This window comes from Mixophyes fleayi, chromosome 5 (assembly GCF_038048845.1).
Source record: "Mixophyes fleayi isolate aMixFle1 chromosome 5, aMixFle1.hap1, whole genome shotgun sequence".
Taxonomy (NCBI): domain Eukaryota; kingdom Metazoa; phylum Chordata; class Amphibia; order Anura; family Limnodynastidae; genus Mixophyes; species Mixophyes fleayi.
Genome location: NC_134406.1, coordinates 267365976 through 267390354, shown reverse-complemented (window position 1 = coordinate 267390354; position 24379 = coordinate 267365976). Strand labels below are relative to the sequence as shown.

Genomic DNA, 24379 nt, shown 5'->3' with positions numbered 1-24379 from the left:
GGCTGTAGCAGAGTATTAATGATAAAATAGGACAGTCTTCCTTTAAGTGCAAGTTGAAAAGAAATTGCTGAATGCTGATCCCTATATATTGTGCAGAGTCCTGTGTACTGTCAGGTAAGAGAGGTCTCTATCTTATCATGATCACAGCAGGCATTAATGACTATGTGTATCCCATATGCATACAGTAAGTATTCTGCACTCTGATAGGATTGTGTCACGTGGTGCTTCCTGTCACTGTGACAAGTTGCAGAGTCCTCACACCAGGAAGATCTCTCTCTATATCATGTAAGGGCTCCATTGCTTGCATTTAACATCTGATTGCAAAGCATAATAAATCTGCTACAAAACAAACATATTCATTGTCTTCTATCCCTGCAGCGGGGTCTCCTTGTCAGCCATGGGAGGATTCACTGGTCAAAGTGAGCTGTCTGTCTCCCAGTCAGTCCGGATGATGTTTTATGTTTTGCACCCAAATGAAACCTCCTTTAAAACTGTAGAGGAAGTCCCAGATTACGTGGAGAAGGTGAGAACCTGATATGTTGTAGGATTCTGCAGAGATCAGACACACAGCTCATTAGGAAACATAAATATTGTGCATAATGCAGACAGACTCACAGGATAGAAATGTCACTTTGTTTGTTAAACGTTTGTGTTTGCTATTGCAAAAGTCTGTACAGAATGTGTGTATTTGTGTTGTAATCTAAGCATGTTGGGAGCAAGGGTCCTGGATCTCTGCAAACAAGAAACATTGTATCAATAGGGTTTAAAATGATCCCATAATCTGTCAGTTTACTTGTCCCAAGCCTAGGATTGGTTTCAGGTGTTAGAGAACAAATTTAGGGTTATATACAAACTATTAGATGTTAGGGTTTGTGTTAGTTTAGTTTGTTATAAAGGTAGTCAGGGATTTATACAGGAAGGTTAGTTTTATGTAGTTAAACCTTTAGGAATATTTTAGATTGTTACTATACTTAGTCATGTGTTTGTTAGATTAGATTAGTCCATTAGCTTGAATAAATTCATTAGCTATTTAAGACATTAGTTGAATTTATTTTGGTTGCTGTGTATAGTGTTGTTAGCTTGGTAAGTTAATTTGTATAATATAATATACTTGCCAACTTTTAAATAGTAAAGTCTAGGAGATCCTGGACAGGGGGCGTGGCTGGAGGACAGGAGGGGGCGGGGCATGAACAATCACGTCATTTTGGCCCTGCCCCCACGCTGGGAACGTAAGTTTTGTCACGGAAAGCGGGGCCAAAATGACACGATTCACCGCAAATTGCGTCTTTTTGGCTAGCGAATTGCAGGATGCGGGAGACTTGCCTGCTCTCCCGGGAGTCCAGGAGACCTAACCGGATTTCAGGAGTCTCCTGGACTTTCCAGGAGAGTTGGCAAGTATGTATAATATAATATAATATAATATAATAAACATATAATATAATATAATTTTGAGTACTTGTTAATTATACATGTGCCGTTCTGGTCAACGCTTCCCATACAGTCTAATCACATCACACTTTGGCTCAAGCCTACAAGCTGATTTCAAATCTCCCACTTCAAAGCTTGGCCCCACTAAACCTGATCTCGCCGCTGTATGCTTGTCTGCCCTGACCCTCCCCCCGAATCCGCTGCAACCCGTCTGTTACCCCAGAACATCTACCTGTCTGTCTGTGCGGACCCAACGTGTGACTGTACACACTGTACAGGCGGAGCTGACCAGAATCCGCCCATATAGTAAACTAGTATTGATTGTTTCAATAAATAACATTTTGTGTTAGTTTTCCAGTAGTCTATTGTGTAATACTTTAGAAAATGTTACGTGCAGACTGACTCCACTGACAACAGATCGCTGACAGTGTCAGTTCGGATGACTTAGAGGGACAAAAACACCACCGTCCCTGCCAAATACCAGCCGACAGTAATGTACAGAGAGCCCCAGACCCAGATGGTGTTATACCAGCCAAAACGTCAAATCCTGTGTGGGCACCTCCAGATGGAAACTGTTATTCTATCATTTAGGACTGTACCAGAACATGTCACCAATTTTACAATAAACCAGCTTTAATTATATATTAAGCAGCAGGTTTTCCTTCATGCACTTATGGAATAAACTACTTTAAAATTGTTGCAATTTATTTCCTAAAAACCTTCAGTTTCATTCTGCAGCCATGACGACACCACAACTATCTGTGGAAGGAAATGAGTATTAACAGTGAGCATTGTGGTTGTGTAGTCCCATCCTTTGTGTATCTGCAATAATATCCTGATCCAGGTATCATTACTATTATCCTTGAATTATATAGTGCCAATATGTTATGCAGCGCTTTACAGAGAATGTTTCATAATTCACCTCAGTCCCCGTCTCACTTGAGTTTACAGTCTAAATTATTTAATCCAACCAATTCATCTACTAGTATATTTTGTGGAGTGTGGGAGGAAACTGGAGCACCTGAAAGAATCCCACACGAACACAGGGTGAGCATACAATCTCCACACAGGAAGTGTCCTGGTCGATGTGGCAATGCTGACCACTGTGCCACAGTACTCTCCTGTTTCAGACTGTTTTGTATTTTATTGATAGTGCCCTGTGTCTGCCAAGAGGTCATCTGACTATGACAGATTGCACATATTACACCCCCTCCTATCTCACCTATGTAAACGATTTTCTGCAGTCTATATCCCTAATGATGAGGATAAAAGACAGGCTGGATTTCGGACAACATCTCCCATCTGAGAGAGCCCAATATGACATAGAATTACATATATTGTATGACAGTTCCACGGGATACAGTCGTTTTTATGCTGCCAATAACCACCAGTGAAATCTCTGTGGATGCCAAACTGATATGGGGACAAAAATCAAAATAGTATTATAGGGGAAATTAGAATAATGTGATCAGTGATTGTTTAATCACTTTTCTATTTAAATGTCTCTGTGCTGTTGACACCCAGTTTATGGCACATTAAGGAAACACAGAAGGGGTGTTCATCGCAGCCTGCTGGGTAAAGATTAAGGGCCTGTTTAAGAATTATCGGCTTTTTGCCCCGTTAAGCATCATCATTGCAACGATGACAGATGACTTTTCGGGGTAATTTACTATAGAAATCAGTCGGGACAGAGCATCGAATAGGAGGCTGTTCCTGCAATTACGTTTCTCATGAAGCAGCATGGAAACTATGGAAGCGCATGTGCAGATGCCATTTGCATAAAACAGCACAAGGGAAAACGCCAACGCTGAAGGGATCTACTGATCCGTCTCTTCCAATGCTCTCCCCATAGGATTGAATGGCTAATGCCATCTTCAGATTGTTAATATGGAGCGCTACGCTCCGTCTCACATCTTGGTAGGGGTGTCCCCTGTGATCTAGTGAAGACAGGAAGTGGGGCAGCCTCCAGCCGTCCGCATCACTCTACTGAGCATGTCCAGATCGGAAGATCGGCTCTCAGCAGGTTCTTCTAGTGACATTTGAACTGAAAAGTCGTCATAACTGGAGCTGCATCCTTTGTGTGTTAAACTTACTTATACATAGATAAATAAAGGGACCAGAGGCATAAAAGTATATATGTGCAAATTGTTCTCTGACATTGCCCACAATATAACCTTACCATCTGCATATATTAATGTACTATCATAGTGTTAAGTACATTAACTGCATAAGTTTGTCATACTGCCTGTCTGTTACAGTCAGTATCAACTGTGAGCAACTATATATATATATATATATATATATATATATATATATATATATATATATATCATCTGTTACAACAAGTTCGGAAATAAAACCAACAATTTGGTTAAGTCTAAAGCTTCTTGTGGATTAGCATCTACCACCAACGCCGCTGACACCTATTACATATAACGTTGCAAGTGCACTGATAATAGGTTTCTGCCAGTACAGATGACGTTAGCCATTGGGGTCAAGCTCTGAAAAGTGATATTAAAAAAAATTACAATGTAATGCACAATCCATGGTATTGATCATATACTTGTCCAAAATTTGGGATAAATAAAATAAATCTACAAGACTAATAAAAACATACTGGCCCACTGTATGACTGTATTAGAATCTCTAACCAACACTCACCTTGTGGTGCTATAACATGTCTAGACAGCGGACCAAGCACATGGGGTGTCCTCATACACAGGGGAATGAAGATTAATATATTTTGGGATAAGTTTCTATAGCTGTACATATCAGATGCGTCAAAATGTACATTTAACGACAAACATTCTTGCAGAAAAGACATTGTTTTAGACGATTAATTCCAATGAATACCGGCAAAAAACAGAGGTTCAAAATTTTAAATGATGGCAGGGTAGAGGTCTGGTTTGTCCCCTTGCCAGGCTGGGGGGGGGGATCTAGTTAGGCTGCTTCTAATGTTCTTGCACTTTGAAGCGTCTGTAATAGCAAAATGGTGGCAGAAATTCAGCTATGAAATAATTGCATACTCACAACACATCAGTGGGAGTGGGTGTGCCCACATATCAAAGGGGGTGTATCCTTATAACAAGGGGACGTGGACTATAAAGCGCTAGGCTGCCCATTACATATCTCCTTTCCAACCAGCATACCCACCCACTGTACAAACATGGAATGGGACAGCGGGACAGAGCTCTAAAATCGGTGGAGTGTTTTTCTAGTTGAACAAATTACGAAGAAAGTGACAAGTAACTGTCGCAGTAATGAATTTTTTTTAATTGGTGGTTTTTATTACATGTAAAGAAGAAAGGAGGTTTTTAAATGATCTATTGTGGAATACATCGTTCTAACTTGTGTTTTAACTTTGCTTTTAGGGCTGTTTACGGCAGTCTAGCGAGCTGTGGGATTTGCTAGTGTGGCGAAAATTATTACACTTTGAAAGCCAAAATATACACCTTTGTTTATAGATGATATAACATTCCCAGCTCAGGACTACGGAACAATTATTTAGGCTGTAATGAGGGCAAGTAGAATATATTCTATAGAAATATCTATGCAGCAGCGCTAATTATTTTAAAAATATCGGTGTAATCAAGAAAAATTAATTTTTTTCTTCACTTTTCCTTGCAGCCTATAAATATAGTTGTTGTTTCTTTCGTTTGTTTAAATTTTCCTTTGACCATATGCTACAAAAATAAAACCCAATTTCTTTGGGCAAACAAAGTAGTTAAAAGATTGTTATCAGCAAAAGGTGGAATTTGGTCTGAACGCCCTGTTATAAAATACACCCGGTCATGAAGGGGTTAACGTTTTAATGAAGACATGATTACGATTTTTAAGCTGCATTCATTCAATCACTTTTTTTTCCCTTTTTCGCAGGCAACCGCTTATTTCTTCATTATGCTGATAATAGAGATGTTTGCAAGCTGGGCCTGGAAGAACCAACCTCTCCGAGTAAATGATGGACTGACATCTCTTTCTGCCGGAGTTATGTCCCGTCTACCAGAGTAAGTCAGATCGCTTTGTGGTCGGAAAAGTCTTATTTTAGCCGTTGGACTGGAAGGTCTGAAGCTCCTCCGAGCCAAGGACGCTTTGTTCCAAAGCATTTCAGCTAATATAAGAATTTAATGCTACAATTAAGCGGCGCTCTTTTGTACAGTTGTGCGTATGACATAATCTGTAATAATTTGGACTACAGGCAATTTAATAGAGTTTTAACAATTTTGACATTATAATCGCCACAGTTTAAATGCAATTTCATGGACCTACCAAGTGGATGATTCTAATGGACAAGTGGCTTGTACTCAGGGGCTGTGGATTTGTACACCAGTAATATTTTCATTTCACAACAAAAATGGACTAATTAGCCAGTAGCGTCCATCTCATTATTTAAAAATATTTCTTAGAATATAGGTGTGAACAGAAATGATGCATCTGCAAGTGTCGCTATAACGAGGAATTACACATTTAAAGACAAATTACATATTTTAAAACGGTAGGGGTAGGGGCATTCACTATAATTGGCGCACAGGTACTGTATCAAGAAAAGGTTGCTCTAACCCACAGCAACCAGTCAAATGTAATATAAATAATGTATTTTTTTAAAGGAACACTATGGGGCTCATGTAGAGTTGGATACATTTGCGCTCTGAATTTGCGCAGGAAAAGACGCAGGCATGAACAAAACTCATTTATGGGCATATGTTCAGATGGACGTGTAACAATAATATTTGCACCAGGTGTACGGCAGGAGTATATCAGCTATAACTACACAATGTCTACCTGTAGCGTACAGGTGTGGCTAGCGCATAGTACGGATGGTTTAGAATTTGAAGTGGAGCATTTCCTTCATTTCTCAATAAAGACAGCACACAGTAAATTAACTTTTACTCACATTATATTCAGAGCCGGATTAAGACCCATTGTCCCAGTATACAAGCTACTGATTTGCCCCCCCCACTTCTCAGATCAGCTTTTTCATCACATACCCATCTTTCCACCAGCTTTTTTCTCACTTGCCCCATGCCCATCAGTTTTTTTAATATAAGTTGGGGGATTTAATATAAAAGTACAATAGTTCCTTTGTAAACATAGAATTGGAGGGACTTTTAATATGCATGTGGGGGAGGGGATAAGGGATTTTAATGTAAGTGTGATGTGGATGGAATGTGAAATATTAATTTCATAGTAGGTTGAGAGTGGGAACTTTTAATTTATTGGTGGGGTGTAAATTGGGGATATTTAATTTACTAGTGGGGTTGTGGTGGACCTATTAAGCGTGGAATGATGGTACTATTAATTTAATACTGGGATGGTTTGGATGCTATTAATGGAATGTGTGGCTAAGTTTGGGGAGAGCTAATTCTTAAAAGTGAATGCTAATTATTTAATGTTTGGGAGGAAATAAGTTTATTTATTAAAAGTAAATACTTGGTTGCTGGGAGGCCTAAATATTAATCGTGGGTGCTTTTGATTTAATATTAAGCTACTTTGGGGGAGGACGGCCTGTTGTGTTCACTTATTGCTGGGATTTCCTACTTGTCCTTTTCCAAACAGGGACCCAACATTCCAGGATCCAGACAAGCAGCAACTGAGCTTAGGATACGAGCAGCAGCAGCAAGTAGTGAAAGCAGCAAGAACAGGTAGGAGAGAGCAGGACAGTCTGACAACTGTTCTGACACAATCAGTCAGGACTTTGTCCTGATTGTATGGACAGTTGGGAGGTATGTCCCGCTTCACACAGCTCTGCTCAAAAAGGGAGAGCTATGTGCCCCTAATAGTAGTGCACGCAGCATTGCCCATGTATATGATGGGGATAGGAAGAGTTGGAGAGCAGCCAAGCACTGTCTAAGATTATAGCCACGCCCCATGCATGCTGGCCACGCCCACTGGTGGTGTGGCATGGAAACCCTTCTCTACAAATCCTGCGTTTGCCCCTGGATTAGCAAGAGCCATCCCCTGTGGTGGGATTCTGTAAGTCACTGTGTGGAGCTCTGCTACACCAGTAGGAGGGGAAATGTTATATACACACACTTGTTGTCTCCTTCTACAGTTACCATGAGGAGCTCTGCTAAGCAATTCAATAATATTGCACATGCCAGGGGCAGGGTGAGGCCAAGACGTGGGAACCTTTTTTTTGTAATGTAATTTAGTCTATTCTTCCGTCACTGTGCTTCAAATTACAGGAAATAAACCATTATCCGGAAAACCCTCGGTACTAAGCATTCCGCAACAGACCCCATACCTGTGTATTGCAATGTTTTGGGAAAACCTGACATCCTTTATATTTATATTTAAGTGAAATGGAAAGTAGGAAATGTGCTGTGTGAGACTGTGTTCTGCTGGGGGCCTCGGAGACCCCTTGACACACAAGTTTCTCTCCCTTCTCTACAGAAAGCATTCATCCTACAGACACACACACACACAAAAGCTCTCACAAGAGCCACACTGGTATTTCATTCAGGCAGCAAGTTTGGCAATCACCGTAGACCCTCGATTAACTATGTGCTCAGCCGGTGGACTGCTGAAGCTATTAAAATACTCTGTGTGTAATATCACCTCATTACTTCGGATGGAACCAAGTGCATTCATTGTGTGTGTTGTACTAACTGCAGAAAAACAACCAATTGTGTTTCTTTTTTCTTCTTCTTTCCTATAATTGATTACCTGTGAGAATAATTTCGTAGGAGATGTACACCCCTCAGGTACTATATTTTATGATATTGCATGACTCCTACGAAGCCTTTGAGTTTTCTAAAGCCCAGTACAGCAGCTCGGACAAATGGCGGACTCTCTCCTTTGTTAAGGAGCGCCAATTAACCTGAAGGCTGAGCTTCAAATTCAACACATTTTCCTTTCTCGTTATGGGAAGCAAATGCTGGAAAAATGGAAAGATCTGGCGGAAAAAAAAATAGAGAGAGGCGAAAAAAGCACGAAAAAAAAAAAAAGGAAGAAATTGCAGATTTTTTTTTTTGTTTCATTTGAAGGTGTGAGGAAGTCTTGTCAGAGTTGGGAGCTCAGGTTTCGTCCAGAGTCAAACTAATTTCAGTGTGGAGAAAATCTTGCAGGGCTGACAGGAATTGTTAGGAGTATGTCTTGGCTAACGCCTGCCCGTCACAGGGAATAGCGGAGGAACGTCATTAGGAGTTGAGAGATTAATACAGCATTGATCGCATCCATTCCCAGGGACTAGTTTCTTTATATTCTTCTTTTACCCCTAGTAACGGCTTGCCACATCCTTTCAAATTTCTGGCATACAGTGGATACTTTTCAGATTAATAGCCCATTAATCAGGGTTATGACCCTCATCGTAAAGTTGCTTGTTGAACTGCGTCAATGAAGGGAGTATAATGGCTCCTGACAGATGAATACATAAAGGGTGGGATTATTTGGGTGTTTCTTGTTAAACCGTAAAGTCTTTGCAGGAAGGAAAGGGATTCGAGTAACGAAGAAGTGCTTGGAGAATATTTGATGGTAGGAGAACTGCGGACTTGCAGTCGGTATGGAACTACAAGTCCCAGCATGATTGCTGGCAGGAAATGCCGGAACTTGTAGAGTCTCGACAGCTTTTTTCCACCCGCCCTGTAGCAGGTGCAAAAGATACACCTCCTAATAGGCGTATAGGTGTGTTTCGGCAGGTCTGCATGAGCGCAAATACTGCGTACGGCCAACGTCTGAACGCCACCTACATCCGTCCTCTGCAGGCCTAGGCGGGCATGAATGCCAGGATCATGCAAGTTTGCCAAGGTGCCCACTGTACGCAGAGCAGTTATACGCAACATACTGTGCATCAGCCCCATTTTTATTAAATTAAATAAATTTAAAGGAGACTTGACTATATGAAAGGTGCAGGTAAAACTGACTGTTCAGCATTAGTCTGACTATCCAGTGCAGCTTTGTTAGATATTACAGGGTGATATATTCCTTCATTTTCCATTACAGACACATGTACAAAAGACACATCCCACCGATTGTAGACAGTGGACAACTGGTATATGTAAAAAAAAGCTGAAATTGCAAAGCACATCAATTATTTTATTGCTGTTGGCACCAATCTTTATAGATAATTTCTGTATAATAGAAGACTTAATGAAAATGTGGCAATAAGGATGATTATAACCTCCGGTGATAATAAATGACTTATCGCTGTTATTTATCAAGAAAATATCACCAGGACAATTGAAAAAAAAATATCTATATGTATTTAAAAACTGTTAAACATTTTAAGAAATGCTTTCAGAGACTGAGGTAGTGATAACGGAACAGGTGTTGCTGTCATACTAGTTAAATATGCCTCCCCGTAGGCTTCTTACCGCTGATGAGGGTTATTAATTTATTGCCAAATTAGAAATGAGAGAGCACAGTGCGGTTTCATTTCTGGATAGTGTTAGTTTATTTAATTGTGCAACTTTTTCAAATCGCTGATTAAAGCAAGGCTAAAAAGTGTTGCTGACATATTCTTCTTCTTTTTCTTCTTTTTTTCTTCTTCTTCTTTTTCTTCTTCTTCTTTTTCTTCTTCTTTTCTTCTTCTTCTTATTATCCTCTTATTCCCTGTTTCATGTTATCAAAATGAGATACTTTTTTCTCATGGCTTCTACAGTTTACAGAAAATTATCTGGACCTTGAGAGCCGACAATATTTATATAAAATCCAAAAAATGTCCAGACTGTTGAATTGTAATTGCTTGTGTTGATTATTTTACTTAAATCCTATTCTGGACTCTGGAATAGAGCAGAGGTGTTGGATAAGGTCACAGCTCCACTTAATGCTTTATGGCTTACCAGCCGATAGCCAAGTTATTTAACTACAATTGTCCCTTTCCAGTAGTTTTACAGTATTAAAGGTCAGTTAGAAAAGTACAGTGCGGGTCGATAGATGAAATGCCCTTTGCTCCTATTTTTGTACATTGTTTTGTATGATTTGATGGGATTAACAGATTGGCGTATACCAAACTAAACGCCGGCTAGGTGCACTTCAGAGCTTCATTTTACCACCTCCCCGCAAAAGGTCAGATGCTGAGTGCTCAGGTTCTATTGTTAAACTGCCCTTATCAAACAACCTTAAGGGGTAGATTTATCAAACCTTGTAAAAAAGAAAGAAAATTGAAGCTGTTGCCCATTGCAATCAATCATATTCTAGCTATCATTTATCATGTGCCTTATAGAAAATGATAGCTAGAATCCGATTGGTTGCTATGGGCAACACCTCTGTTTTAACTTTTTAGACAATTTGAGAAATCTACCTCTAAATATTTTTAGAACCCTATTTTAGAATTAAGGTTCTAAGAACTTTAAGAACTGCAATTTTCCTTTGACCGTATTTTACTTGTTGCAATAAAGTTATTCATACCTCTGAAAATAATTGTGCAGGGGATGTGAAACCAAGCCGCCATCTTGGCTGCTCTGTGGCCATGTTTCAGATCGATTTGTGTCAGCGCCGTTGTGCTCACTGACAAGGCAGTAAATTGAGGGTCTGTTTAAAGCCTGGCACCTGTGCAGGAAATAGGAGATTTCGGTTACTGGCGCTTTTACTTTGTGTTGCAAATGGCAGCTCCCTATTATCCCAAGAAAGAAAAAAGAAAAAACAATTGAAACCATACCATTAAAATCCCCCTTTTCATCTGTGCAGCCAGATTTTCATCTGGTAACGAGGCTTTGTACTTCTTTTTTTTTTTAGTAGTCACTGGAATATTTATATGTGTAGAAGAAGTAACAGGAATTGCAGGTTTTTCAAACTAAAAAATGTTACAACATATTGAGAAATTATACTGAGCATTATGAAAAAAAGATAATAAATGATGGTCCTGTATGAACATGCAAAAATACTTCCCTGCAACACGTATGTGGGGTTATACGTCAGGCAGCTAATTACAGGAATAGCTCGGATCTCTGCGTCATCTGATGGGAAGACTTGGACAGATCTCTGTCTTCATTCATTTAATAAACTTTATCTTTATATCTTCATTCATTCTGTATCATTTATCTTTATGTCTTCATTCATTCTGTAGCATTTATCTTTATGTCTTCATTCATTCTGTAGCATTTATCTTTATGTCTTCATTCATTCTGTAGCATTTATCTTTATGTCTTCATCCATTCTGTATCATTTATCTTTATGTCTTCATTCATTCTGTATCATTTATCTTTATGTATTCATCCATTCTGTATCATTTATCTTTATGTCTTCATTCATTCTGTATCATTTATCTTTATGTCTTCATTCATTCTGTATCACTTATCTTTATGTCTTCATTCATTCTGTAGCATTTATCTTTATGTCTTCATCCATTCTGTATCATTTATCTTTATGTCTTCATTCATTCTGTATCATTTATCTTTATGTCTTCATTCATTCTGTATCACTTATCTTTATGTCTTCATTCATTCTGTATCATTTATCTTTACGTCTTCATTCATTCTGTAGCATTTATCTTTATGTCTTCATTCATTCTGTATCATTTATCTTTATGTCTTCATTCATTCTGTAGCATTTATCTTTATGTCTTCATCCATTCTGTATCATTTATCTTTATGTCTTCATTGATTCTGTATCATTTATCTTTATGTCTTCATCCATTCTGTATCATTTATCTTTATGTCTTCATTCATTCTGTATCATTTATCTTTATGTCTTCATTCATTCTGTATCATTTATCTTTATGTCTTCATTCATTCTGTATCATTTATCTTTATGTCTTCATTAATTCTGTAGCATTTATCTTTATGTCTTCATCCATTCTGTATCATTTATCTTTATGTCTTCATCCATTCTGTATCATTTATCTTTATGTCTTCATCCATTCTGTATCATTTATCTTTATGTCTTCATTCATTCTATATCATTTATCTTTATGTCTTCATTCATTCTGTAGCATTTATCTTTATATCTTCATTCATTCTGTATCATTTATCTTTATGTCTTCATTCATTCTGTAGCATTTATCTTTATGTCTTCATCCATTCTGTAGCATTTATCTTTATGTCTTCATTCATTCTGTATCATTTATCTTTACGTCTTCATTCATTCTGTATCATTTATCTTTATGTCTTCATTCATTCTGTATCATTTATCTTTATGTCTTCATCCATTCTGTATCATTTATCTTTACGTCTTCATTCATTCTGTATCATTTATCTTTACGTCTTCATTCATTCTGTATCATTTATCTTTACGTCTTCATTCATTCTGTATCATTTATCTTTACGTCTTCATTCATTCTGTATCATTTATCTTTACGTCTTCATTCATTCTGTATCATTTATCTTTACGTCTTCATTCATTCTGTAGCATTTATCTTTATGTCTTCATTCATTCTGTATCATTTATCTTTACGTCTTCATTCATTCTGTATCATTTATCTTTATGTCTTCATTCATTCTGTAGCATTTATCTTTATGTCTTCATTCATTCTGTATCATTTATCTTTATGTCTTCATTCATTCTGTAGCATTTATCTTTATGTCTTCATCCATTCTGTATCATTTATCTTTATATCTTCATTCATTCTGTATCATTTATCTTTATATCTTCATTCTGTAGCATTTGTTTAAGATTTTTGCACATTTGAACAATGTTAGTAAATAATTGTTACATTATTTTTATATCTCATACAATTAGCACCACAGTCAAATGACCATCGCAAATCATATTCGCCCACTTAGCCCAGCCCTATCTAGCAAGTGATAAATCAGTGCAATTGTTCCACATGATGTCTCATTGTGAGTGAGTGCACCCCCATGAGTGAGTGTACCCGCATGAGTGAGTGTTACTCTGGCACATATATGACTCCTCCAGTATTTTTCTTGGGAAAAATAGATGGTTTGTAAAGAACAGGTAGTTAAAAAATCTAATAAAACAATAAAGTGAATATCATTATTGCAAAACCAACATTTCTATGTTGTCCCTTGAAGGGGCTGCCCTAGGCTTGTGCCAGCTTTGCCTATATAACAGACACGGCCCTATCTGCATCATTAAATTACCCTTATACTGTGTGTCGCACATATTCATACGGAGTTAGGCGACATCTGGCTCTCTGGCTGTTGTGCAGCTTCAGGTCCCAGTCATTGGCTGACAGGGCATAGTGAGACTTGTAGTTCCACAGCAGTTGGAGAGCCACGGGTTGTCACATACACAATAATGCACACTCCACACACACACCTGCAAATTTTGTCTTTTTGTGCGTCTTGATTACAGCTATATTTTGTTGGGAATATATGTTAAAGATAAGTACATGTCATCATCATCATTTATTTATATAGTGCCAACATATTCCATAGCACTTTACAATTGGGGACAAACATAGTAAACTAATAAACAAAACTGGGTAAAACAGACAAAGAGGTGAGAAGGCCCTGCTCGCAAGCTTACAATCTATGAAATTGTGTAACGGGTGTTAATAGGGTAAGGTAGTAAGGTTAAGAGGGTGGTTGAGGAATATTATAAGCTTGTCTGAAGAGGTAGGTTTTCAGAGAACGCTTGAAAGTTTGTAGACCAGAGGAGAGTCTTATTGTGCGAGGGAGAGAATTCCATAGAGTGGGTACAGCCCGAAAAAAGTGTCTGTCTTAGAAATAGTCTAGTAGGATTCATGAAAATGATATTTTTCTTTGTTAAACAGCGTTGCATTCCGAGGAGTGGAGGTGACCACTTACATATATGTGTGGAACCACTACAGACTGGCTGAATTGCCCTGGGATTCATCATGGACCTGGGGGCTGACATTCCTGGGTGTAGACTTCGCATACTATTGGTTTCATCGGATGGCTCACGGTAAGGACAATTGGCAGCTTTGTGTAATTTGTCTGACAATCGTTTAACTGCAATGTGAGAATCTGCAACTTCACAGCGTGTTCCGGAACGTTACTGTGTGTCTATTACCTGAGAGCTCGTAGATGGATCGTCGATTGCTACAAACAGCTACATGATCCTTGTCAGGGTTGTCTCTTTGTATTACGTTGTGAACTATCTTCTTCCATACTCCAGGTTTACGTTCTTTAATTATTTGCTTTGTTACTTATTGTCCACAAATAGCGGAGGCAGCCACCTTGTCAACTGAATGAATCAATATTTATGAGTAAGTCGCTAGGAATCAGTGAAATCACTGAGCCGCTTTGTGTCTTAGCGGTGTTATTGGTTCCTAAACTGAATAATTGCATTTGCCAAACGATTGCTACCACTGTATGTAAGTGGACCAACGTAGCCACAAAATAACTTCACCGGTGCCTCTAGAACATTAAATGATTCGTTTTATTAGTTGGTTTTATTAAAAATTTAAATGAAATTTTGTAACTATTCTCCCCAAAGCTAGACGGGAAGGAGAGAAAATGTCTTTCTGTTAACTTAATATTAGAAATGCCAAATCTGACGCTTAAAGCTGTCTTAAAGTCAATGCAGTTAGGTTGGGATAGTCATCAAGCAAGAGAAAGGAGATACATTAATGGTAGACTAAAACAAAATTTAGACCAAACGTCTAATTAAGCCTCACAGTTTTCATAGGATAGTCTCAGATTTATCGAGAATCTAGATACACGGTACACGGCATTACAACAGCAGAACAAAACAATAATTAGAATTGTACCGAACTTAGAACCTAAATGGCTGTCATGTCAACGGGGTGACTTTTTCTGCTTAAAAAGCACCTGTTGCCTACACATAGGGGGGTATTCAATTGTCAGCGAGTTTTTTTTTTCACCATGTTAAGTCATTTTAACGCTGTTTTTTATCATTTTCGAGCGGGTTATCTTTACCCGCGACTCAATTCCATTTTTAAAGCTCAGGTTTTTTTCATGAAACAGTCCTCTCGCGCTCCAGTAGACGGTCTATTGAACGTATAGGGTGTGCGAGAGGCAGCCGCGTTAAAAGCTGTTCAATTGTTTTTTAACGTGGCGCGTTAAACAGGCCAATATGCTGTTTTTATCTTGCACCGCTTTGGGGTGTGTTCAAAATAAAAAAACTCTGAAAACTATTTAAAATCAGGTAATAATGTGAAAAAAAAAGTTAAACTTATGTTTATCACTAATGCCTAACATCATAAAAGGTGATTTTCTTGTGAAAAAATAATGACATACAATAAACATAACAAAAAATAAAAAATAAAATCACAAATTATATTTATATATGTTTTTGGTACAAATATGAATGTAGTAATGTGTTTTGACATGGTATAGATGATTCTATGGTAAAAAATAGTTAAATTAAAAACTATGCTAAAGAAAGTACCGTAATGTAGATATTATCAATGTATAATGCAATCTAATATATGGAAATGTATGCAAAACTTTTTTTATGTGTTATACAGGACCGCGTTAAAACTCCCCTAAAAACTCGCAAACACAATGTTTCACACGTGGGGGCAGCGTTTCCTCTTTTTCAATTGAATTGCACGAGTTTTCGCGCTGCGCTGACTAAAAATTATACCCCCCCCCATAGTGGAAGCAGTCATATTGTGATCCGAACCAATATTCATGAACTCACTAGTGGTTTGTGAAGTGCCTGATTGATTGATATCGAGCTTCCTCCATTGTGTGTTCATGACGGTGCAGTTATACATACCTCCTAAGGTTTGGGTAGCCGGTATCGGGAGAGGGGGGGGTGGCCACTCCACGATGGGGGCATGGGAACACCCCGGGGGTTGGGAGGTGCGCTTAAAGAGTGCACTTAAAAGGATGTGAACTTTTGGTCATAATACTAATAATTTTTTTTTTAACTTCATACTTCAAACATGAAAATGTTGTTTTGATGTTTACTGGTCCTTTAAATATTATTCAATTAGATGTGTACATCTGCATTAAAGTGTAAGAAAAATATATGTGCTACTGCATTACTGGCTATTTGCTGCGGACTGACTATGTAGCAGTCTCACAGAAACATACTTTAACCTACAGTCCTTTGGGTTTACACCCAGCTAAAGTTACTGATGGTTCCTAACATTCCGAAAGGAAATGATGGGTTTGATTCAGCGTCCAGGTGGCAGCTTCTTGTGTTTTCAGATAATGAGTAAATATTAACCGTCATTTCAAATAACATTTGAAATAAAATATATAAAAATAACAATTTATTTTTTGCTTTTGATCAATTGCAATCCTTTAGTTTCCTAATTGTGACATTTTAACATTTTTTGGACTTTATTTCTCAAAGAAGTTAATGCTGTTCTGTAATATGGGACGTTACTGTTGCCATTTTTTTTAATTTAGATATATTTTATTTATAAAAAAAAAAGTTCTCTCTCCTTTTTAACCTAATTTTTGGGGAAGAACATTTGTTTGAATCGAGTCCATAAATACGGATAGTAGTGGGATGTTCTATACTTCAAACCATTACTATTACCTTGTCCTTGAACCCCAAGTTTGTGTGTCTACAGGCAATGAGAGTATGAGGTTTGCTTAAAAATATGCTTATCACAGACCATCTATTAAGTGGGCAGCTCGGTAGCTTAGTGGTTAACACTTCTGCCTTACAGCACTGGGGTCATCAATTCAATTCCCGACCATGGCCTTATCTGTGTGGAGTCTGTAAGTTCTCCAGTGTTTGCGTGGGTTTCCTCCGGGTGCTCCAGTTTCCTCCCACACTGCAAAAACATACTGGTAGGTTAATTGGCTGCTAGATAATTAGCCCTACTGTGTGTGTGTGTGTGTTAGGGAATTTAGACTGTAAGCTCCAGTGGGGCAGGGACTGATATGAGTGAGTTCTCTGCACTGCAGAATTAGTGATGCTATATAAATAAATGGTAATTTAATGGTAAATTGTACAATTACAGAACACAAACAACAATTTAACAACCAACTCAGACATAGTTAGGTGGAATGTGTGTGGAACTGGGGCGGAGCTTAGTTTATTCCGCTTTTGGAATTCTAAATGTTGGGAGGTATGGTTTGTGTGGTAGGGAAATTAGATATAATCAGGCAGCATTGTGCAATATGGTGACAGTGTTCAAATAAACAATAATATACAAAAAATACTGCAGGGTGAGAGGGGAATCTCCCTTCGCAGTTTTGAGCTGCATTCAGAGGGCGAATCCCACTTGCGTGTAGCAGACAAGGGCTTAATAACTGTATAATTAACCACATTCTTGTCGTATGACAGCTAAGCCATTAATCACATTTTTTTATGATTTTTGTGTGTCTGCTAGGTAATTTTAATTTATTAGATTATATAGTGGTGCAGGGGAATATTTTTGGTAGCAAAAATATTAATAATATAAAAATGGTGAATCAATGTATGACTGTATCCGTAGTTATGTATGACATAGGTGGTAATTCTACATCCCCGAGCAATAAATCTGTGTGCGAGAAAAAACCTCGGACGGGCAGGAACGGGTTAACCCGTGTAGGTAAACCTTCTAGGTCATCAGTAGCGGTCATACACATGCCGGCCATTCTGACTCTACGTGGAATGCGCCCTCCAATCTAAACACAAGTCCCTAATTACCACTTTGTCATGATCCCGGGGATAGTATCCCAACACATCACACAGAGCTCAGTATCTGTGTCTGCCTCCTTGTTCATAATATCCCTTTTTTTCCATCACAGTTAATGGGATCAACATATGTCTCTGTCAGCAAACCACATTACTCAGATTGTCATACGGCCCTTCCCAGCTCTATAGCCGAAGTTATCTCAGAGTGTTGAAACTATTCTGCAGCTGTGGAACCACAAGTCCCAGCAGTCATGCCAACCTTCAGAGCAATTACACATCAACGTAATACTCGGTTCCAACTTCCAATTCAATCGCTATAGAAAAAAAAAAATAAAGGTTTCCTTCTTTTGTTAAAAAGAAGTTTTTATATCTAAAACTATATATTTGTACTGTAGATCTAATATATAAGTCCTATTATATAGACCGTCCCCACAGCCCCCTCCAAATAAAAAAATTCTGAGGGGGGGGGGGGAAGCTCCATTCATTTTATAATTTTACTGAAAATATTTATTTAATCAATATATTTTTTTTCCATTCTCTCTTTCTGTTCAAATACCGCAGTGTTAATTAATAAACAGGCTGCCCCCCGTACATGAGGCCGGTGGAGTTTTATCCAGTCTTAGCTGTAACCACCTATATTGTGAATTGAAAAAATCCTTTTCGCTCTTTCATAAATCGACAACTTTGTGTTCATTAAACTGCAAGTCATGAAATGAACAGGAGCTTTGGGGCTAGATTTACTAAGCAGCGGGTTTGAAAAAGTGGAGATGTTGCCTATAGCAACCAATCAGATTCTATTTATCATTTATTTAGTACATTCTACAAAATGACAGCTAGAATCTGATTGGTTGCTATAGGCAACATCTCCACTTTTTTAAACCCGCAGTTTAGTAAATATACCCCTAGGTCTCTGACCAGTTTTGTGCCATGTGTATAATTATGGCGCCAATGTAGTGCAGCGCCGCTCTACAGGAATGAAACTGCGCGGCTGCGACTACTATGAATTTGTCAAATGGTTTTCATCTGCCACCATTGTGAAACTGGAGTAATTCTCTATAAACTCATTTTTTAGACCAATAAGTAAATTCAAACATTCTTGAAGCTTCTTTCTTTGCCAGCAAATAGTGCATAGCTTCAAAATATGTTACCAGCTATTGAGAAGAGGTAGATCACCTGTGGGTCTCCAGCTGTGGTAGTACTACAAGTACCAGCATGATCTGCAGGCCAGGATTTGGCGAAAGATCACAGAGGCTCGACCCTACGGCGGCAGAGTTGCTGACGCAGCATTCTGATCAGCTTGCACATTGTATCGTTATACGTTAACACTTTCATTTTTCTGGGGAGACGGTGCAGGATATTGTATTAATTTTATTTCTTACCAACGAGGGTTTTGTGTTTTGTTGCTTTAAAAAAAAAAAAAAAGAAAAAAATTCACTTCCATTATTTTCCTGCAATTACCTTTAACTATAAAACCAGTCATCTAAAATGTATTTTCAATAAAGATAAAAGAAAAGAAACAAAACAAGAAAACAAATTAAAAAAATATTTAGTGGCTGTTACTTAAAATTGCAATTTGTTTTTGTCATTTTTCAGAAAATGTATTTAATTATTTTCGATGACAGAACCGGTGCAGCGAGGGGAGTCAGGAGATGAAAGTTCTACTGTATTACATTTTGGCTAAGTTAAGTGGAAAGTAGAAACTCTGAGAGGGATCATTTGTGTAGTCTTCCCTTGTCCCTGGCTGTAGTAATCCTTCTTCCGGAGAGTAAATTGTTACCAATGTGAAGTGGAGTTCACGTCTCGCGGGGAAATAGTGGGTGTAAAAAGGAAGATTTCAAATACATAGTAACACTAGGAAATATTCTATATCTGCTCTTCCCTTTTCTGTTAGTTTATATTAAATATATTTTGTAGAAGACTTATGGCTGACAAAAAAGTTTAACTCCATCTCTGAGAGGTACTATGTTCAAATATTATTGCTTGGTAAAGTTTAGCAAATAAGTTCTAAGGTCATTTATTAAGAACATTTTAAAGCAGAGTAATTTGACAACTTTGTACACATATCTGCCTGCCTTTAATTTAGATTGCACAGTCAAATAGCATTTGCCCACGTAGGGCCCATATTTAAATCCCTAAGTAGCTTGGGGTCCCCAGTTACCTTCAAATTAGCAGCACTTTCTGCAGTCAGAAGACAGCATCCAGTGCATGAGCCTCCAATGGAATTCACTTTGCCATGGACTAGAGGTGTGTTGGAAAGGAGACAGCGGATTGGATGTCCTCCTCACCAATCAGATAGCATGAACACAACACACCTTCCCGCCTGAAAAGATTTTATTTTCACCCCACCTAGAGTCACATCTTCCCTCCAGAAATACACCTTGTTCAACAGATGGGTAACATGATTATAATTCTTATTATGCAGGAGGTCGGTCCTACAGCCAAGCACAATGCACTACTTCTATTTTGGCATGTTTGGGGATTTGGTTAAAAGATTTTGAGAGATAAGGTTTTTAATCCTTTGTAAAATGTGACAAAGAGGGCTATTTGCCACACCTCTACTGCATAGGGACAGGTGAAATCCCAAAAATTCTGCAGGTACAGGCTGCAGACAGGGCTAAATTCCTACTCACGCTACAGCACATTGACACACATGTGCACCACATGGGTGTAATTAGTCTGTTATTTTCTTTATTAGTTAATTAGTGCTTGAGAGGAGGAAAAAATGACTGTTTTTTTTGTTGTGGGTCGACCAACGCTAATTAGTTGGCCGGTGACTATACAGAAGATTCATGTCTAGACAAAGACCAGGGTCCCAGGGATTTTGAATCTTTACCATGCTGACAATTAATTTGAATACTTGATTCAGCTATCCTGGTGTGAAGCATAGTGTGAATACCAACCTCATCACAACACCTTGCTATGTATTGGAGTATTGGGGAAGGCAAACCATTCCATTTGTCAGAATAGGCCCATCATAATTTTCCGCTCTAGAAACTTGAGTTCCTCTAGTAGAGCCCTAAGCCTGTCAGTGATTGGGAAACTTATGTCATATGAACGAAGGTGAGAAAACGCAGCTAAGTGCACAGCAATAAGGAGATGTTCACCCAACCATAATATTAAGCCCCTCTCCCCAAAATATCGCAGTGGCAGTGGTCTGATATTTGATATTCATACTTTTGGGGGACACTCAACCCCTGTTACTTTCCTAATAGTCATTTTCCTGCCACCGATGGAAAAAATGTCAAAATGCACCACTGACCAATCATTGCTCATGACAAAGCTCCATGGGAGAAGTTTTGAGAAACTGCTGATTTTCATTCTTTCTGATTAGCTGTCTGTTTATTGAGTAGACTTTAACTTATTTGCATCGGGAGCTTCTGGTAAGCTGCGCACTTCACTGCGATTTTTTTTTAAGCGATGAATTACAACGGATCAAGAAAAGACGACGGTAGGTAAGTATTACACTACAGAATAAGGGCATACATTATTTAATTATAAAGAGGATGTACATTGTTTAACAGAGGCACAATTTTTTATATTTAATCATGGCGTTTTATGTTAAACCACATGCAATTAAGGGGGCTTGAAAATGCCCATTGCCGGAAGTTTGACTAAACACCCTCCAAATTGCAGGATTTACTTGGGTGGATCCAAAATATAAATATAGCTTTATGTGTCAGAAGCACTGAACTTGAAAATTTTCCTGTCACCCGTAGCAGGTAAATGAACTATTAGGGCAGTTTGTTGTTGGAGCATTCCTACGCACCTTAACACTTCAGATATGCCTCAGATACCCTTCCAAACTTTAGATACATTTCAGATACGCTTCACACTTCAAACACGCTTCAGATACGCTTCCAAACTTCAGATACGATTGAGATACGCTTCCAAATTTCAGATATGCTTCAGATACTCTTCCAAACTTAAGATGTGCTTTAGATACGCTTCCAAATTTCAGATATGCTTCAGATACGCTTCCAAACTTCAGATGTGCTTCAGATACGCTTCCAAATTTCAGATATGCTTCAGATACGCTTCCAAACTTCAGATGCGCTTCAGATACGCTTCCAAACCTCAAATGCGCTTCAGATACGCTTCCAAACCTCAAATGCCCTTCAGATACGCTTCCAAACTTCAGATGCGTTTCAGATACGCTTCCAAACTTCAGATGCGTTTCAGATACGCTTCCAAACCTCAGATGCGCTTCAGATACGCTTCCAAACTTCAGATGCGTTTCAGATACGCTTCCAAACTTCAGATGCGCTTCAGATACGCTTCCAAACTTCAGATGCGCTTCAGATACGCTTCCACACTTCAGATGCGCTTCAGATACGCTTCCACACTTCAGATGCGCTTCAGATACGCTTCCACACTTCAGATGCGCTTCAGATACGCTTCCACACTTCAGATGCGCTTCAGATACGCTTCCAAATTTCAGATACGCATCACAAACGCTTCCAAACCTCAGATATGCGTCAGATATGCTTCCAAACTTCAGATACGATTAAGATACACTTTCAAACTGTCCCACCTTTCACTGGAATCGAATAAAAAGAAATGCTCAAACTCATCTAAAACCAAAATTATTTCAAACACGTCTGGTACATGCATGTAAAATGATAACTATCTCATTGTCCACAATTCTGGACACGGCATTTGAAGAAAAAAAACTCTGATGGTATTTTTAGGAGAGTAGTCAGTATCTCCCGAATTACCAAGGGGCCGGGCACCGCACCCCGGCCATTCTGATACTTGGGGTGTGGGATGTTAATAACAAAGAAGAGGCTTAGGGGGACATCACCTTTCAACAACTAAGAGTGAGTATGATGCTCTGACACACAGGGCCTGATTCAAGTCAGAACGCAAACTGGGCAAAATTTCAGAGCAAGCAACTTGTGTCTAGTTCTGTCATACTCAAATCAAAGAGTTTCTTAAGATATATCAGGATTTGAATAGGGGTGGAAGTTGTGTATAAACCCTGCGTACTCTCCATAAGTGCAGACACACATACAGGCGTAAGTATTTCTTTTTAGCATTTGCACTATGCATCTATATTACATGCATATTTACAATGAGTTCCCATCAGAGTACACATAACTTTTATATGATCATAACTTAAAATAACAACAAGTAACAATATAATAACAAACCAACTAAAAAAAAAATAAAAAAAATTTACTATAATTTTTTTCAATATAGTTGAGATTTTTGTTTTTTATTGTCATCTATTATTTTAAACCTAAATAGATAAATAACTTCACTGTGTACAGTTGTTCTGTGCCGTTTGCTGAGATGGATGCATGGAAGATAATGCCGTATCGGTCATCACTATCATCCGGCCTCTTAGATACGACGGGAAACATCTGTACTTACACCATGGTTGCCTACTCTCCCGGAATTTCCGGGAGACGCCCGAATTTCTGGGAGTCCTCCCGGACTCCCGGGAGAGCAGGGCAACATCCTGGTTATTAAATTCTTCTATATTAAAGTGGTGGGAGTGGGGTTTATGACACAAATTGTGCGTCATCGTGGCCCCATCCCCTGTTGTAATTGGCCAGGATCTGTGATGAACATTTAGGGGGCAGGGCCAAATGATGTGCCCGTCCCCAACACGCCCAGCTCCCACCCAATCTCCCAGAGTACCTCTTGCCAAAGTTGGGAAGTATGACTTTCACTAAACACAGGATATGAATCTGCGGGAAAATGCCCTTATTGTACCCGGACTATGTTACTCTCTCCCTTCCCTCTCTCACTCAGCCCCTTAATCGTAAGGGGTCGTATGTTTCAGATCCGTGTGGGTAGGAATTCCGCGCAGTTGCGTAAGTTAGGCTTCTGGTCATGCGCAATGTGGAATAACGCACGATGCTCTACGCACACAGACGCACCTCTGGACTTCAATCAGGCCCACAGGGTGCAGGTAGATATTAGTTTGGGATTTGCAGTTATATTTCACATTTAATCTGCAGCTTCAGGACATGATCGTTGGTTTTTGGCAGCGTCTGCCCAGACGCGGCCTTTCATGTCTGCAGTTGTTTCTTTTACAAAATGTTTTATTCTATAAAATCTTGTTCTCAAGTTGTAGAACCACAATATTGAAGATTTGTTTGCAGCTGGAGGCAGATGACCAAGTTCCTGTCAGTTTGCGGATGTTTGCAATCCCCTGACACCCTCCAAAAAGAGGAATCATTCCCCATGAGAACCAGTGTGAAATACATACAGGAAAAAGTGTATTTCTCAGCCCTGGGCCAGGACATATTGAGGACATGTTCAATATAGAAATTCATCAGATGGCCAAACAAGGACATTACATCGTGTCACTACCTGATCACTTACACTTAAATAATTGTTTCTCTGATGCTAAGATAGTTTGTGTTATTGTTAACTGTTCTTTACTTTCTAGTAATATTAAAGTATAATTCCACTTTTTAAATAAAACAATGTAGATGTCCACGACCGTTACCTTGACAGTGGGGGTCCCAGCCCTAACACCCTTTATCTGCTCCCTTAGGAGGTCCTGATAAAATTGTCCTTCCACGGTTCCGTT

At 38.7% G+C, this 24379-nt stretch overlaps 1 protein-coding gene across 1 annotated transcript in view; it reads left to right on the top strand.

Annotated features, from left to right (window-relative positions):
* The first annotated feature begins 250 nt into the window (after nt 1–250).
* AGMO (alkylglycerol monooxygenase) overlaps nt 251–24379 on the top strand; it is a 172350-nt gene continuing 148221 nt past the window's right edge. Inside the window, exons 1-4 of the mRNA XM_075211417.1 lie at nt 251–285; nt 379–523; nt 5305–5432; nt 14039–14190. Coding sequence (XP_075067518.1) covers nt 398–523; nt 5305–5432; nt 14039–14190 — 406 coding nt within the window. The 5' untranslated portion in view covers nt 251–285; nt 379–397. The remainder of the gene's footprint in view (nt 286–378; nt 524–5304; nt 5433–14038; nt 14191–24379) is intronic.